Raw genomic sequence first — 16794 nt, 5'->3', positions numbered from 1 at the left:
CTCGCCTGGTACACGCCCGACAGCCCACTGGGGGGGCGACACTCGGTGGACGAGTTCCGCGCCGCCTCCGCGTCCGCCGCAACCTCGACGACGACGGCGGGCGGCTCGAGCCCGGGCAACGGCGACGGCACCGTCGGCCGGCTGGCGGGCTTCGTGTTCGTCGAGACGGACCGTCGCAACGGGGGCGGCCGCGACTGGGCGGGGCCCCTGGCCGAGGTGGCGTGGGCGGCGCGCCTGGTCACGGGCAGGCCGCGGCCCGGCGAGGGCCACGCCGCCGCCGACGCGCCAATGTGCCTCGCCGTCGTGCCGTGGGCGCCGCTGCCGCTCGGGGCGGACGAGTTGGAGGGGTATCTGGCGAGGGTGGAGGAGACGGCCGGGCCGGAGGCGTGGGGGCGGGTTAGGGGGTTTAGGTATCTTTTGCAGGATAAGCCTTTGGGTGTGGGGCTTGGGGACGGGTTCGTGGAGGGGTTGAAGGTGCTGGGGAGGAGGGGCTTCGCGTTTGATGTGGGCGTGGACCAGCACCGGAGGGGGAGGGCACAGTTGGAGGAGTGTGTCGAGATGATTGATCGGGCGCACGAGGGGGTTCCGGAGGAGGAGAAGGTGGTGTTCATCATAAGTAAGTCGGAGGAGGAAGAGACCCAGGCAGTGCAGTGCTCTTGCTAACCCCCGCAGACCACCTCTGCAAGCCCGACCTGACCATTATCAACTTCACCTCCGACGCGTCCTTCATCGCCTGGCGGACCGCCATGTTCACCCTCAGCAAGTGCAGCAAGACCTACATGAAGCTCAGCGGAGGCCTTGCCGAGCTGCCTGAGAGCCTCAAGAATCGCTCCGCCGAGGATATCTTCGAGGCCATGTACCCCTGGCTGGCCGTCGTGCTGGCCGCCTTCGGCCCGAGCAGGATCATGTTTGGCAGCGACTGGCCCGTCTGCACCGTCGGCGTCGGCGATGGCGCCTGGGAGAAGTGGAAGAAGATCGTCGAGCGGACCTGTTATATGGCATCCCTGAGCCACGAGGACCAGGCCATGATCTGGGGAGGAACGACCAAGAAGGCGTACGGAATCAAGGACGACTAAAAATGGCAGCAGGCCCACAAGTCCATTCCTTGGTTTGATCAAGGGGCAAGTGTGAGAATGGAATCAAAATTAACCGGGATTACAAAAAGACCGCTATCATGATGGAGTTAGGTTGTGTCTCCATAGAACTTTTATGGTCTATACCCTCAAAGTCAACTGCCTCGTTTCCATTGCAGGGTTTCCTCGGTCACCCGATACTAATCTCTAGCTTACATGCTGTTTAACCAGCCCGTTTGACCCGCCTCAGCCCGATCTTGATGTCTCGCCTCGAGGTGCAGCAGCATCCCAAGCCCGAGTGAATGGCAAAGGCCAGGAGGGCAAACCCAGAGGCAAGCCACATGAAAACCATCATTCTGACGCCGATATAGGCGTGGATGTTCAGGTCGGACTGCGACTCGGCCGCGTACTTGAACACTAGGCTGATGACGGTGGCAATGATGGAGGCGGCCACGATCAGGAGCACGGAGATGAAGGAGATGATAGCGAACGGCAGGCTCCACCAGCGGGAGTAGACGACGATGGGGGTGGCGAATATAAGGACGAAGGTGAGGACCGTCCCGGTGATGAAGAAGCCGAACATGAGCCGGGACACCAGACGCAGGATGTCGAGCAGCGTGACCACCTCGGTCGGAAGAGCGATGGTGGCGCCGGCCAGCAACTCGTCCATGATGATGCTCACTGGGTTGAACCAGTACAGACTCTCGGGTTCGGAACAGGATGTGACTCCCCTGGGTGAAGGTCAGCTCGACAATTCGAAAAGGAGAGGCATGCCATCAGTGGCTTTTCACAATGCCGAAGACAGGTAAATGATATGCGATCATTCCCCAGAGGGCAGTGAGCAGACTTACTCATTCTGATAGCCTTCACAGAAATTCCACAGCCCAACCTGATAGAAGTCATGCAGACCCAGAGTCCGCGCAATACTATTGATCAAGGTGGCATTGGGCACAGATAAGGGAAGAATATCTGCCAGGTCCAATTTGAAAAAGTAAATATCTCTCAATACTGGCTTGTTGCTAGTATTTCCGATGACGACCTGCCGAGCTGGTCAACGAGGTGGAACGCTGAGGGCAGCCAGAGGGCAATCTCGTCACTTACCAAAATGAGGAAGACAAACGCAAGTAGATAGGAGAGGGAAGCGATAATAATAAAGACACGACGTGACTTGGTGCTGCGTTTGATATCGGCCTGGCTGATGTCTGGAGCACCGGCCTCCTTTCGACGAGAGGCATGGTCCGACGAGGGCGAGCCGGCCTCAGGCGCCCGCTTGCGAACCCGGAGAATCGAAGGAAGTGCCATGGCTCCGGGCGCGAGATGCTGTCGCTCTCGGATCACGGCGAACTCGAACTCACCACTGATTTGGTGGTGAATGGGGATCTTGTTGTGATAAAGCAAATAATAAGGAGGGCATCCAGTACCCCACCGGAGAGGCCCCAAATAGGCAGATGAATAGGTAGATATCGATCTCTATCGCCGGATCGATGAATGTTGATAGCCTTTTCTTTTCGCTGTCAAGAGTCTAGGTCTTACCTAATTACCAGGCTACGTAGTGCATATGTATGCGTACGCCAAACTAATGGACTATCGGCACTGCCCCAACGCGTCGGGATTGATCATGCTTGGAAGTTGGAACCCTGCTAGCGGGTGTGGTTAAGTGGCACCCATTGCACCCTAGCGTATGCCACACAGCACCGTGGATGGCTTGTCCAGCATACACGCTACAACGCATACGAGCTCTACCACAGGACTTCCATAGTAAGTACCGAGCTTACTTGGCATGCACCAGGCTTGATGTCATACGTAAAAGTTGTGCCCGTCTGGAGAGCAGGTGAGCAAGATTCGTTTCCACCCAGGAACCTGTTAGGCTGCCTATCACTCTTATTAGTCGGGTCTTGGTGTCGGGTTTTCAATTTTTCACTATTATGCTTTCCTACCTTATTTCCACCCCTTTCCGATTTAAGGTGCTAGTAATTAGGTATAGAAGTGGAGCGACCAGGGTAGGATCTGTGTAAGCTCAAGCTTCGGTATCTGCTGCGTGAAGCTTCAACATTTCACACAAGTCCGGGCTTTGCGGAACATCGATGCATTTACCTGGCACCATCGACGACCGTCGACTCTGATTTCGAGCCCGCCGGAAGGATGGCGCTCTTGAAAAGGCTCGCATTCGCCTGTGTGGCCCTGAAATCCGTCGCTCGCGCCCAACTGCCGACAGGCAGCACGGATGGGATCACGTTTCTGACGGGGACGAACACGCTGGCGGTCACGGAATCAACCCCCACGGGACCATACCAGACCTTTTCCACTACTGTCACATTTTCGACAACCGACTTGTCGTCTCTTCTAGACTCTGTCGACTCCAATAGCACTGCCACAACCTCGTCGACCTCCAAGACAACCGTCACCTTCCTGACCGGCTCGGTCCGGTCGACGACAACTCTCACAGGAAACTTCTCGACTTCTACTTCGGCTGCCTCGTCGGCCCCCGAGCCGATCAACACGACGCCATGCAACAACTACCCCGAGTTCTGCGACCGCAAGTACGGCAATATCACCATGGTGGCTTGCCACAACAGCCCCTTTACACGTCCCGGGAGTGCTGCCTCGAACCAGCAATTCGATGTCACCACCCAACTCAACGACGGGGTCCGCTTCCTGCAGGGCCAGATCCAGTGGCCCGCCAATGACACCGTTCCTCACTTCTGTCACACCAGCTGCGATCTCCTCGACGCCGGCCCCATCACCGATTGGCTGGGCAAGGTGAAGGACTGGGTAGCTGCCCACCCGTACGACGTCGTGACCATCCTTCTGGGCAACGGCAACTACTCAACCCCCGACCATTACGTGCCGTACATCGAATCCACCGGCATCCTGCAGCACATTTACACGCCGCCGGTTCAGCCCATGTCTCTCAAGGACTGGCCCACCCTCGCCTCCATGATCCTCCGGGGCCAGCGAGTGGTCATGTTCCTCGACTACATGGCGAATCAGACGGCGTACCCCTGGCTGCTCGACCAGTTCAGCCAGATGTGGGAGACGCCCTTTGACCCGACGGACCGTGAGTTCCCCTGTACAGTGCAGCGGCCGCCGGACCTCGCCCCGGAAAAGGCCCGAGACCGGCTGTACCTCATGAACCACAACCTCAACGTCGAGGTTTCCCTGCTCGGCGCCTCGATCCTCGTGCCCGACGTCAGCTCCCTGAACCAGACCAACAACGTCTCGGGCCTGGGGAGCCTGGGACTTGCCGCGAACAACTGTCGTTCCGACTGGGGCCGCGCCCCATCCTTCTTGAACGTCGACTACGTAAGAACCCTAACCCCAACCCCAAGGGGCCCTTTTACATTCCTACCTTGAAATGGACTTCCAGCTGACATGGAAACAGTACAACTACGGAGGCTATCCCGGCTCGGTCTTTGAGGTTGCCGCATTAATGAATAATGTCACATATAACAGGCCCTGCTGCGGCATGAATTCGAACGGGGCCGGCCGCCTGCAATACCTGGGGTCTCTCCTCTTCGTTAGCTCAAGTTGGGTGGTTATGTGGCTCCTGATTTGATAAGTCCCTTTTCGGACGGAATCTTGATGGCGCGGCATAACATATCACCACCTCGACCGCCTCAAACGGCGAGATCCCTACCAGCGCCGCGCTCCTGTCCGGTGCAGCTTGCCTCGGCGGGATCAGTGTTGGAACTATAGTCCATCGCCTCGACAATTTGGCGACTCAACTAATAACTCTTAGAGTTGGAGGGCTGAATTTGAAGAAGGGCTTGAGAAGAAAGTTCCAATTTTGGAACGCAAGACTAGGTAGACAATGGTATGGAAAGCAGCTCTCAGAGAGCAGGCCTCACGCCCACACTCAACGCACTAAGTGAATATCCTGCCCACACTCAACGCACTAAGTGAATATCCTGCCCCTCTGAGTCATCCCCCTCCCAGTTGTTTCCCGTTCCTCTGATCTGACCTCCGTCAAGCGAACTTCCCACGTCTATGACCCGATTCCTCGCTCTAAGCCTAGGTATCGACTGTCCTGGGCCATCTCCCGGCTTCTACAAGGAAATATTTGGAAGCTGCTATGGGCTTTTACACACACTACCTGCACCTGGGTGCCAGAAGGAGCCGACCCCCCCTCCAGTACCATCGTCTTCCCCGATCAATTGTCGACTCCAGCGTGAGACATCGTCATTCTGGACAAGGCCCTCATCTAGCGGGCGAAAAGAGCTGTATCAGGGGGCAACAACGTTACCTTGCCACAACCTCGCTGCAGTTCGTCTCACAGGCAGCAGTGGAGCTGTCCTCCTCCTCACTCCACCTGATCAATCGTCTTCTCCAACGCGGGACATGGTCACTAGATGATGCCCTGCTCCAAGGCGCAATCGATGAGGTGCTAGCTCCTCGCCCTAAAGCAGCCCCCAGGTCAGAGAAAGCCGACTGTTCTTCGGAGCACCGTCGCCTCGTCCGATCAATCGTCGAGTCCAGCGTGGACATATTGACTCGTTTGGCCTCTTCTCGTGTAATTCTACCTTTCTCCACAAGGTCCTCGAGCGCCAGTTGGTATGTCCGCAAGTGCGCCCGGTAGAATGGGACGATGAGGATTCCGGTAGGATCAGACTTGTGGGCTTTGGTCAAGTCTGGGTTCTTGAGCGCAGTCACAACTTGGTTCATCACCCACTCCACATGGATGCTGTTATAGCTGGATGTGCCAAGCTTTTCGGTCTGGGAGCCCCAAAATTCCACGAGCAACCGACTAGAGTCTGGTCCGATATCAGGATAGATATTCTTGAGCCATGCTCTGAAGTTCTTCAAACTCTGCGGGAAATGCGCCCTGCCGATGTTCCCACTTCTCATGCTGTGACGGTAGAAGAGCTGAGAGGGAAGGTGACGCAGACGTCCTAGTTGCCGATGGTTGATGTACAAATACCCATCTGTGGCGATGGCCAGAACAGCGCGCTCCAGGATGGACGTACCCAACGCTGGGTAATATGGGTTATTCGATTTGACCGCGTTCTCTGCATCCTGCTGGATCACAATGGTCGGCTCATTCTGGCGATAATTGCCAACGGCGTTGACAGGTGCGTCGAATCAGGTGACTGGGATGTAGAACGACAGCTCTCGCAGTGGCATTTGAATCGTGCCACACGCGCTATGGCAAATGCAGAGGTCTTGCGACTGATCTTCCGAGATGAGGATTCGGAGGGGATACGCGCCTTAGACAGTGGAGCAGACGACGGGCTAGAAGACGATCCTGACCATTCCGTGATCACCCATACCCCTCATCTCTCCGAGTACCTCATTGATTGCGCCTTGGAGCAGGGGATCATCCAGTATGACCATGTCCCGCGCTGGAGGAGACGATTGATGAGGTGGAGTGAGGGTGAGGACAGCTCCTCTCAGGCTTCCGCCTCATCCACCTAGGAATGTTCGTTCTAGCAGAAAGATCTCCAAGCAGCACCCTCGTGGTAGCAGGTTCCAACTTGCAAACTGAGGGAACTACAACTTATATTGCAGAATAATTACCTACTCTTGATGTTGCCATTGCTGTCGCTGTCAGTGACTGTTGCTACAGATGTCAGTCACTCTTTGCTGTTGCTGCCAGTCACTCTTGCCGTTGCTGTCGGTCATTCTTGCCGTTGCTGTCAATCATCCTTGCCGTTGCTGTTAGTCACTCTTGCTGTTGCTGTCAATCATTCTTGCCGTGCTGTCAGTCACTCTTGCCGTTGCTGTCAGTCACTCTTGCCGTTGCTGTCAGTCACTATTGCTATAAATGCTAGTTGTAATTGCCACTCCTATTAGTCGTTATTTCCATTGCTGGCAGTCACTGTTGCTGTAAATGCCAGTTGCTATTGCCATTTCTGTTAGTCGTTATTGCCGTTACTGTCAGCAGACACTCGAGTCTGAAGAACCGCAATACCAGCATCCATTCAAGTATATATAATGAGAGCTCCGCTGCTTATCTGAAGAGGGTCTTCGCCGACGAGAAGCTTTTCAAGGTTAGGATTCGCCAGAGAATCTCTGACAAAACCCCCAGGGTCGAGATATCTGCGCTCAACGCCCTCATCCACCCGAAAGGTGCCGACATCCACCCAGGCCCAGGCTCCATAGAGAAGTATAAATACCTTCTTCGTTTTGATCGGTCGGCCGTCAGCACTCTTGATCTTTTCCAGCGGTTCAAAGCCCTTGGCATTCTCCAGCAAACACCGGCTGAAGCACCCGGATTCGTTCGGGGCAAGTTTTGACCGCCTGGACAAGGCTAAGAAGGAAGCGTTCGGACAACTTCAATCCATGTCTGCCGGTGTGAGCCATATAAACGGCGTTGCTGGCTACGGAAAGTCAACCCTGCTCGAGTGCATCACCCTTGCCACGTTCTATGGAGAGCTTGGCCCAGACGTCACGGTCAAGGATGCAGAGCCAGGAGGCCGGAAGATCCTCTACGTTGTGAATAACAACGATGGATTGGATACTTTTATCTCTAACGTTGTGGAGATGCAGCACGACCTAGGCCTTGGACACCCAATTGATGTCATCCGTCTTTACTCGACGGACAGCCTGGTAGAGACCATGGCTAAGAAGAGTAAAGCCAAACCTCCGCCCGACTCGTTCAAAGAAGAAGATGCGAAAAAAGCCGTCGTGTCTATTGACGAGGTGGACCATTTCACCGCTGCGGTGCAGCTGGCGAAGCTCGAGCTCCAGATGCACCAGGCTAGATCCGACACGCGCGCTCAGAAGTCCAAGTGCCGCAACCTCCCCCTTGCCCAGGCCGCTTCCGAGTTCTATTTGAAGAACAAGGACGGCTATCCGGACATCACGAAGGCCATCGAAGCGACACGGGGAAGTACGAAGCCATTAGCGCCAGAAGACATGACCAAGTTCAGAACGGACGTGAAGGCACTGTACGCCGATTTTCTCTGCCAGTTCAAAGGCCTGGTGTGCGCTACGCCAGTCGCGTGCAGCAATCACACATTTCGCTCAATATTCAAGCCTGATCTTGTTCTTGTCGATGAAGTTGGTCGCATGGAGTTCGAGTAGCCGACGATCTGGAAGTGGATACTTGCCAGCATCACACGTTGTCCATGGCCAGGGTTGCGGTAGTCAGACAGCCCTGTTTGCCTTGTTGGTAATCCAAGATCACGGTATTGGACTGATCGGAGTTCAACCACAGGAACTGCAACTGTAACTTGTCGAGGCTGGTTTCTCCAACAGGTCGCAGTGCAAATTGTGACTGGCCCCAAAGGTGATGGGCATCGCGGCTGAGAACCAGGAGGTTGAGCTTGACATGATCTGGTCCGCTCAGCAGTTGTTGCAATTGGAGAGCGTCTTGCTGCGACCAGAACAGTGCAAGTCCCGCCCAGAAACGTCTCGCTCGTTCTTCGTGTCTCAGGATGCAGTCGTCAGGTATGATGGCAAGCTTCGACAGAGAAACTCCTCGTTAAGATGCACTTGGCCCGTACCACGTGAGCTGTAATTGTCGGTTAGATTGTCAACAAACATTAGACACGGGAGAAGGCGTACCACAATTGCCTCAGCGGCTCGAGTCTCGTTTGTTCGTCCCGTTGCGCTCTTCTCTGTGCCTTTGACCAGCTTTTCGAGCCCTAACATACAAGTTAGCTGAAATGATATTCCACGAGGTAGAAGAACCAAACATACAACCATCCAACACATGCCGAACGTTTGAAAAATTTGCGACGAATGCCATGGTTATGTCGGGTGTGGATCCAAGACGTGCGACCCAATCTTCAAGCCATGCGTCGCTTAGCACGAAGAGAGACCCAATGCATGCTAGAATGTCCTGCTGCTCATCTGCCAGTTCCTCTCTCTAGCTTTTCCTCGAAAAGCTGATCCCAACACACTGCGTCGCTTTAGTTCGGCAAGTAGAGCTTTGTAGACCTGGAGCTTGTCAATAGAAAGCGTGTGGTCAGGGAGGCCGCGATTTTGGCCGTCTATGAGGACCGCGCTGATGGGGACAGGGTCGCTGTCAGTGGTAGAGCCGCTGCCAGTGAAAGTCTTCAGTCATTTGGGAGGTAAGCTTCCGCCGCCGTCCATGGAGCTGTGGTTGTCACCGTCGTGGTCGTCTGAGGACTGACGACGTTCGGAGTCGCGTGACGGGGGGTCCATTCCGTAGTCTTTCTGCTGGAGAAAGATCATGTCAGACGCAAAGCCAACCATTATGCAAGAGGGTATCTGACTTAGCTGGTGCTGGTAGGATGTTGGATGATCGTGATCGTTCGTGGTGTGATGTTGGCTATTCGTAACCGTTCGTCGGTGATCTGACCAGAGTCTGGCGCGGACGGACGGGAGGTAGGAGTTCGTTTTTAAGTAGACACAGCCCCACGACCGCCCTTCGAACTCAACCGTGGAAGGTTTGATATGTCGAGCTCTTGGCTAGGTAGGCAGTCATGGCTCATGACGTGGGAAGTTAAACCTTGATTTTAGGTACCTCGGACCTAGCGGAAGGTGCTGTGGGAAAGTTGAGAAGAAGGAAAAAGGAAGGTGCATGAGGTAATTGTCGTTCTCATCGCAACCGTTGGTCCACAGACTGGCTGTAAACCGCAGGCCGGATTGGGCTGGGCGTTCTGCAAAAGGATAGCATGGAAGCAGCTTGGATATTATTGACGAGACTCCGGAAAAAAGGGTTGTGAGAGAACTTTCGTTGGGAACTAGTCGACGGCAGGTTAGCAAGGTATCGAAGCATGTAGGGCAACTTGAATGACAACTTACTAGTAGAGATCCAATGTTATACATAGCTGTGCAACTAGAACGAGCCAACTGCCACAGCTGGGAGTTACCGTCAACCCCAGACGAGGCAGTTTACTGTCATGCCTTGGACGAGACATTTTATCGTCGTGCCCAGGACGAGGGAGCGTGTCGAGGACGCAAGAAGATGACCGCAGCAGCCCTGCGTGGTCTGGTGGTGCCTATAGATCCATGCCCGTTATACTGACACGAGACTGAGATCATTCAAAGCCCACTGTTGGTAGGCATTATGTCGAGCTCGGAGAAGTTCATGTATAATATATAGGACGTTTTGATCTGCTGGGGGAGCATGAATAAAGCTACCTATTAGAAAAAATAGGAAAAAAAAACAACTGGTCCAGGGCAGCAGTCCCAGAACAGTAGTCCCGGACGTGGAAGGCAGGAGCGACGGGCTCTCGACACCGATCCATATTGAGCCAGACTTGGTGGTTGGAATCTCGGCAGGGGGGAGTTTACGGATCAGGCCCTGTGAAAACGTTGGTTGGCGGCCGGCGGAGGGTCGGAGGGGCGGTCACTGTCAAAAGTCAGGATGAGTAATTCCGACAGCTGGAAATCAGAGATACCCACTGGCAGAGCGCGAAGTAGAGGAGGGGAATCATAGGTCAATATTTATGATAATTGTCCATACCACCTGGCAATACCTAGCCATGTTGTTGTATGTGATGCGTGGTCAGCGTGAGGGCTGACAACGCATGTGTTGCGAGGGCGGTCGGTTGAATTCTCTCGAGCGTAGGTAGATATGGAGATTATTAGGTAGAGGTAGGTAGAGGTAGGTAGGTGTACCTGATATATCGACATGGATGACTAACAATGGATTCTGGCCCTATGAGATCACTAGGTACCTACCTACCTGTTGACTTTTAATGCTGATAGGGCTGGGAAACCACTGGGTTAGAGATCTTGAGCTTAATCTGACCCCCACTTGATGGAAAAGCCACTCAGGTGCAAATGCGCTAATGACGTCGCTGATGACTCGGGGAGAACCCCACGACCCCTGTTTAGCCTCGCAGGTCAATGAGCCGAGGTCCAACTCGGTGAACGCAGCTTTAAACCAAGGATATTTCGAGGATTAGCAAGCATGGCCATTTCTCTCATCCACCCTCCTCCTCCTCTGTTACTCTCTTGTCGCCCTCTCGTCACTTTTAGACTGACTGCACGCTGATCGCAAGCTGACCACCCCATTTACACACACATTTCAAATCGACAACCCCCCGCCTGCCGCAACCATGTCCCAGACATTCACCGTCGCCGAGGTCGCCAAGCACAAGGACGAGAAGGAGGGCATGTACATCATTATTGATGGCGGAGTCTACGACGTTGCCAGTACGTCTATATGTCTTGAGCCTTTGACTCCTTTTGTTTTTCTTTTTTTACCGTTTCGGCTTCTCTTCGCATCTCTCCCGCTAGATTCGCTGCCTCGCTTCTAGCCCAGGTCGAAGTGAGGTCGAAGTGAGGTCGAAGTGTAACAAATGAAAACTGACGGCGGGGCAGATTTCCTCGAGGACCACCCTGGCGGCGCCAAGATCCTCAAGCGCGTGGCCGGTAAAGACGCCTCCAAGCAGTTCTGGAAGTACCACAACGACAAGGTCCTGGAGAAGTACGGCGGGAAGCTGAAGGTCGGGACCGTCGCCGAGAGCGCCAAACTGTGAGGAGGGGCTATTAGAAGGAATGGAGAAATCCCTCCCAACAAGGCTCTGCTTGCGAGGCTGTTTCGAGAGGGTGCCTGCGCGCTAGCGAGGCTGTTTGTACTACTAGGAAGCGAGGGCGCATAGTTGGAACGTCTGCAGAGTGAGAGTTGCATGAGCGGATTGTGAACTGGCTGACTGGAGAACGAGCTGATCGCGGGCAGTTCGGAGGAGTTGACTCTTTCTGTCGATTTCCTGCGAGCGCGAGGAGCATGGATACATTTATTTGGCGTTGGGGACGATAGAACATACAGGCAGACCTTTAGAGACACGAGGTGACTGCGTGGCAGTCCTGGGTTTGCGCATGTTGCTGAGGAGAGTGACCGTTGGACCCAGGGGGGAATGATAGGCATGTGAAGAGGGCAGTCGATAAAACATTGCGCAATGCTATGGAGCTCAAATCCAAGGCCTTTCTCGGCCATGCGCGAACACCACCGAGGTGACAAACCCTTGAAGCAACATGTGAGAGGCTAGGGACGGCGCTCTGAGGGGTTGGGAGCGTGGCATCCAACTCTTCTGTAGAGACGTGTTATCCAACCACCATCAATCCCGGCCCCGGGGGGGGGGGGGGGGGGGGGGGGGGGGACCCGACCGGCGGCCCCCCGGCCCGCCCGGGGCGGTGCCGGGGGGGGGCTTGCATGGTTGGGGGGGGGCGGCGGGGGGGCCGGCGGCCCCCCCCCCCCCCCCCCCCCCCCCCCCCCCCCCCCCCCCCCCCCCCCCCCGCCACAACAAGCTGTCACCCTGAATACCTGCAGCTGGAGCATATGGCATGATCAATATGTCTAGCGGGCAGCCTTGTGGCACCGGGCAACTCCACGCAGAAAAGGGAATTATCAGGCCAGTTGGGAACAAGAAAGATGCAATCAGCTAACAACTGTAGGGTTGCAGGTTGACATTGGCTGATTGTGAGCTGACTTCCGTAGCAGCAACTCCTCGCTAAAACCACACGCTCACATTGTTGGTAGGAGGAAGCAGCATCAAGACCGTCGTCTTCTGACTCTTGCCCATACAATACCTGATACCTGACTGTCCTCTTCTCCATCAGAGTGCCAACTGTCATTGATGTACTCTGCAGCCCCTGAGGCAGTAGCTTCTCGAAGGAGGTCCCGCTTGAGAAGATGGGACAGGCTATCAAGAATAGGTAGACACGGCCCTGGAAGGGATCAAGCAACTCGAAGCTGCTTTCGGCAGGTGCTCATTGCCATAGAAGGACCACAGTACGGCAAAGAGGCCTCAAAGCTCATCTTTGACGCAATCGTGGAAGGGAAGATGCGAGCTGCTTCCGGATCGAGGGCCCATGGACAATGCGGGCAATAGCTATTAACAGGATGGTAATAGGTATCAGCAGTGAGAGTAACAGCTACCAATAGCCACGGCAATGGCTACCTTTTAACAGTGACGGAAATGGCGATCAACAGCGATCGTAACAGCAGTGGTATCAGCGTCGTGGCACTTTGCCAGAAGCTTCCTATCACCACCCGCCCGGGCCCCTGCCCCCAGAGCGAAATACTCATGCCCGCGGAGCAATTCTCCTCATAATTTCGGCAGGAATTACGATCAGCTGATCTGGAAATTGCCTCGGAGAGATGTGGTTGCCTCGAAGACATACAGGACTGAGGGGAGAAATGGTAAATTACAGAGATGGAGGAAGAAGCGTGGGAGCTCAAGGGGAGGTGCCCCCGGACTATTATCCCGGGCGGTGATGCGGCGCATATTTGCTGGGGAACCTTTATTGGGCACAAACTCACTTGACTGGGATGATGGGGACTTGAGGCCAGTGACGGTGGATCACCTGTTACCTACCAGCACTGGATCACTCATCACAGCACCCATAAGCTACCTAGATATGCGCCTTGAGCGATGTGATTTACCTGCTCATTGGGCCTGTGTGATTTTATTCAGCTACCAAGTCTTATCACATTCCAGTGGGCGTAAATCAAACGAACGAGTAAACGTTTGCTTCCCTGCAAATTCTGTCGACAGTTGGCGTCTCAGAAGATGTTACCAGCCCAGCACCCGTAAGAAGTGGCTGACTGGCCTGAAAAGACCCTGAAAAGTATTTGAGAGGTACCCTCGCAACTGCCGCTATTTTGCGTGAGAAATGAGAACGGCAAGTGCAGTTTCAGCATTGGCCAGGGGACGGCTGCTCCCCGCGAATGGTTACGGACAAAGGCGAAATATGCTTGTGAGTGGAAGCGAACTGGGAAGCTAGTTACAGTCGGATATGTACAGCTCTCGGCAACGCCACGTTTTACCATTCACACCGCAAATACTTTTTGCTTTGTATGAACGGAAGCCTTGACGAATGCAGCAGGAAAGTCGATGCAGCCAGCCATGGATGCCAGTGGCAGCTGCTGAGTGTGTGAGGTGGGCGAAAAGTCCGGAATCAGGGGGTGGTCTGATGAGTCCAATGACGCGGCAAATCTGTGTGTGGGTGGATGTCCCAAGGTCCCAACAGACTGGGAAACCTGGGGAAAGCTATCATAAGAGGCGGGGGGGTAATTAAAGCCGTTGTGGAAGCGGCAAGATTATCCCGACACCCGGAGCCTGTCGAGATGTCAGGGGTTCCAGTTTCTGGCAGGTATTTGCCAAGGTTCCAGAAGACTCCCACCCGCATCAAACCGCAAACGGGAAAACGGGATAATTAGTGCCCGATTTTGCAAGTGAACGTAGCAGCGGATCCAGAGCATCCAGAGCGACCGGCGGGCCGACAATGGGCTGCTTGCTGTGTGCTGGACTATGATGCCGTCCGCGTCTTCGTTCGGCACGAATCAACAGCACGGCAGCCAGCATCCCGTTTGCCAATGAGATCCGATAGACGGTATATTGAGACAGATCGTCTTTGAAGGAATGTTTGCTGTTCTGCCGCCCTCGGACTGTCACAGAGAAGCGCCGAGAGAGGGCTACAAGCAGGGATCAAATTACGTTTGGGTTTCTGAAGTCCGTTACCGCTTATGATTACGGGAGCGAATTACGCAACCTAGGAGGGCCTAACAATTAATCGAGGGTTTCTCACCTACTTCTCTGATGCGAAGTTCTACATAGTACTTACATACCCTGCCTACTTTGCTGGGGCATCCTGGTATTTTGCGTCTTCTTCTGTCATGGAAAGCAGGTTAAAAACTGGCATGTCTACCTAGGTGTGCCTCACTTATAGGTATCCATTTTGCTGTTGGAAGGAGCAACGGGGAAATGAGGCCATAGCTGTTGTGATTCCTTCCTAATTGGAAACCGTAGATCCCACGTATTCAACGGGCCTCTCACAAAACTGCCAGGGGGCGGGAACACCCAGGAAATCGGCATTTTCCCGCCTTCTCCACACGCTGCCCCAGACAAACTGAGTCATCCCCACACACCCCATTGAACCCACGGTTTTATGCAGCCGGGGAACCGGGATCTCCAATAGGGCAAAGGGCCTCGGGAGACAGTCCGGGGAGCTCGGAAGCAGCCTGAGCCTGAGCCCTGATGAGACCTGCCAGATTGGCGCTGGACCTGGAAATTTCCATCTCAGCGGAGACAAACAGGGCTTTGAGAGACTGGGACTCAATGCGACCACGACAGCGACAGCGCCTGGCGATAGGGCAACTGGGCACGAATACCTTCATAGGTTAGGTAGGTAGGTACCTCCTGCCGAGGTGCACATACTACGTAGCAGCTCGGTCAAGCCGTTGAGGCAATGCCATGACCACCTTGCAAGCGGATATTGGCTGCCCTGATATTTTTTATTGTCAATCTGGCATCTGGCATCTGGCATCAGGCTCCAGGCTACATAGGTACCTAGGTAGGCAGGTCCTCCTGAGCGAAAGGAAGGAAGGAAGTCCTCCTCCCGCCCTGTTGTTTGTCACCGGGGGCTTCCCAACCCTTGAGCCGAAATAAGGTGACGGAGTAGGTACCTATACCTACCTTAGCAGAGAAATGGAGATGGGTACCCATGTACAGGACCCGTGGCATGGCATCCCTGGCAGGGGGAATTCTGCTTGTGCCTGGCCCAGGGCCCGCCAAGCAGTGCCAACATTTCCTGTTCCGATTGTGTGATTCGTGGTATGGGCCTGGACTTTTACACATGTCTCGCCGACGGAACTTAATAACGACCTGGGTAATACCCATCGCTCGAGCCAAACAAAAATTCCACAAAGCAGCTTCCCGCTCAGACACAACACGACCTTGGATCGTATTCTGCACGTACAAATAAATACCTAGGCCCCATTTCCTCTTCCTGTCTCCCTACCATTCCCGTCCCTCCACTCTTCGCAACTCACCTCCCTTCGGTCGATTTCTACCCGAGAACAGACATCCTAAGGTTCTGAACCTCCACTGATACCATATAACTCGCCGTCGCACCACTTAATACCGAAGACGAGCCTGAACATAATATCGACTGCATCCCTCAACTTAGTCTCAAGGACCACAACGTGCCTCAAGCACAGCCCAGAATCTTGAATCAACTCAAGCTCTACTCTTTTTGAGAGGTTTGTCATGTCCAATCGACGTGGATCGTGGCTATGGATATATAAGTGCTAACACCCTCCATAGGACCTCCTGCACAACATGCCGACCCAAATCGCATCTCCCATCCCGATCGCCCCCGGCCGCCGGGCCCTTCACCTGGTCATGCCGCAAGACCTCTTCGCGAGCCTCAACGCAACCCTGTCAGACAAGTCCAACCAGCTGGTGACGCCGTCCCGCGCCATTCAGGAGAACGATTACACCGTCCCGGCGCCGCCACCACCGAGCCCTGTCAGCTTCCGGCCCGATCACTGGTCCACGGCAAGTCGCCGCTAAGCAACACCCCCTTACTGGCATGTCGACTTTCCAGAGAATTTCGGCTCGACCGTGGCGGGGATCTGTATCGGGCTTCAATTACGCATTTTCATGGTTGGCGGGTTTGCATTTTCCTCGTTAGCTACCTATGGTTACGTAGCTATATCGGAGTTTCAAGGGGCATGTGAGATTGCGCGAGCGAAAAAAGAAAGAATAGACGGCGACAGTAATCGGCTAAAATGGGTCTTGGGATGAGGTCGCACCACTAGAGGAACCAGGTACAGACTGGACAAGTCTTGGAGTGTTGTTTTCGGGCTTGGTCTTCAAGCTGCTCTTTCATTTGTCTCTACATCGGTTATCGGGAGAGCGAGAGACGCAAGACGTGTTTGTCTCTTGGCACTGATTGTACACTACCTGCATTTTATATGCTAAGCAAAGGGTCCCCGGTTAGGCATGTGAAGCTACTGTATTGTTTTGGATCAGGGGCCCTCCGTCCCCCTGGAATCTCAGAAAATCCAAAAAAATTA

At 54.4% G+C, this 16794-nt stretch overlaps 6 protein-coding genes across 6 annotated transcripts; 5 read left to right on the top strand and 1 right to left on the bottom strand.

The window, feature by feature from the left end:
- The first annotated feature begins 259 nt into the window (after nucleotides 1-259).
- QBC33DRAFT_526641 (uncharacterized protein) lies at nucleotides 260-1428 on the top strand. The gene is made up of 2 exons (XM_060426906.1): nucleotides 260-616; nucleotides 673-1428. The coding sequence occupies exons 1-2, from the start codon at nucleotides 289-291 to the stop codon at nucleotides 1074-1076; spliced, it is 732 nt and encodes a 243-aa protein (XP_060287255.1). The 5' UTR covers nucleotides 260-288; the 3' UTR covers nucleotides 1077-1428.
- Nucleotides 1080-2812, bottom strand: QBC33DRAFT_526639 (SUR7/PalI family-domain-containing protein). Its single transcript, XM_060426905.1, has 3 exons — nucleotides 2175-2812; nucleotides 1925-2112; nucleotides 1080-1804 (listed from the first exon to the last, which is right to left on the bottom strand). Exons 1-3 carry the CDS (start codon nucleotides 2373-2375, stop codon nucleotides 1297-1299), a joined length of 897 nt encoding a protein of 298 aa, XP_060287254.1. The 5' UTR covers nucleotides 2376-2812; the 3' UTR covers nucleotides 1080-1296.
- Nucleotides 2813-3215: 403 nt separating this feature from the next.
- Nucleotides 3216-4629, top strand: QBC33DRAFT_445038 (PI-PLC X domain-containing protein 1; the record flags this gene model as incomplete). The annotated part of the gene is made up of 2 exons (XM_060424305.1): nucleotides 3216-4376; nucleotides 4456-4629. 2 exons carry the CDS (start codon nucleotides 3216-3218, stop codon nucleotides 4627-4629), a joined length of 1335 nt encoding a protein of 444 aa, XP_060287253.1.
- A 2325-nt stretch (nucleotides 4630-6954) lies between these two features.
- On the top strand, nucleotides 6955-8270 carry QBC33DRAFT_228367 (uncharacterized protein). Its single transcript, XM_060422822.1, has one exon. It carries the CDS (start codon nucleotides 7353-7355, stop codon nucleotides 8094-8096), a length of 744 nt encoding a protein of 247 aa, XP_060287252.1. The 5' UTR covers nucleotides 6955-7352; the 3' UTR covers nucleotides 8097-8270.
- A 2777-nt stretch (nucleotides 8271-11047) lies between these two features.
- Nucleotides 11048-11470, top strand: QBC33DRAFT_575914 (cytochrome b5-like heme/steroid binding domain-containing protein; the record flags this gene model as incomplete). Its single annotated transcript, XM_060430868.1, has 2 exons — nucleotides 11048-11144; nucleotides 11313-11470. The coding sequence occupies 2 exons, from the start codon at nucleotides 11048-11050 to the stop codon at nucleotides 11468-11470; spliced, it is 255 nt and encodes an 84-aa protein (XP_060287251.1).
- A 4584-nt stretch (nucleotides 11471-16054) lies between these two features.
- Nucleotides 16055-16288, top strand: QBC33DRAFT_555533 (uncharacterized protein; the record flags this gene model as incomplete). The annotated part of the gene is made up of 1 exon (XM_060429653.1): nucleotides 16055-16288. The coding sequence occupies one exon, from the start codon at nucleotides 16055-16057 to the stop codon at nucleotides 16286-16288; it is 234 nt and encodes a 77-aa protein (XP_060287250.1).
- Nucleotides 16289-16794: the final 506 nt, after the last annotated feature.

This window comes from Phialemonium atrogriseum (assembly GCF_030411735.1).
Source record: "Phialemonium atrogriseum strain 8032-3 unplaced genomic scaffold QBC33scaffold_3, whole genome shotgun sequence".
In the NCBI taxonomy this organism is placed as follows: Eukaryota; Fungi; Ascomycota; class Sordariomycetes; order Cephalothecales; family Cephalothecaceae; genus Phialemonium; species Phialemonium atrogriseum.
The sequence above is the reverse complement of the archived record's forward strand: the minus strand, read 5'-3'. Positions and strand labels throughout refer to the sequence as shown.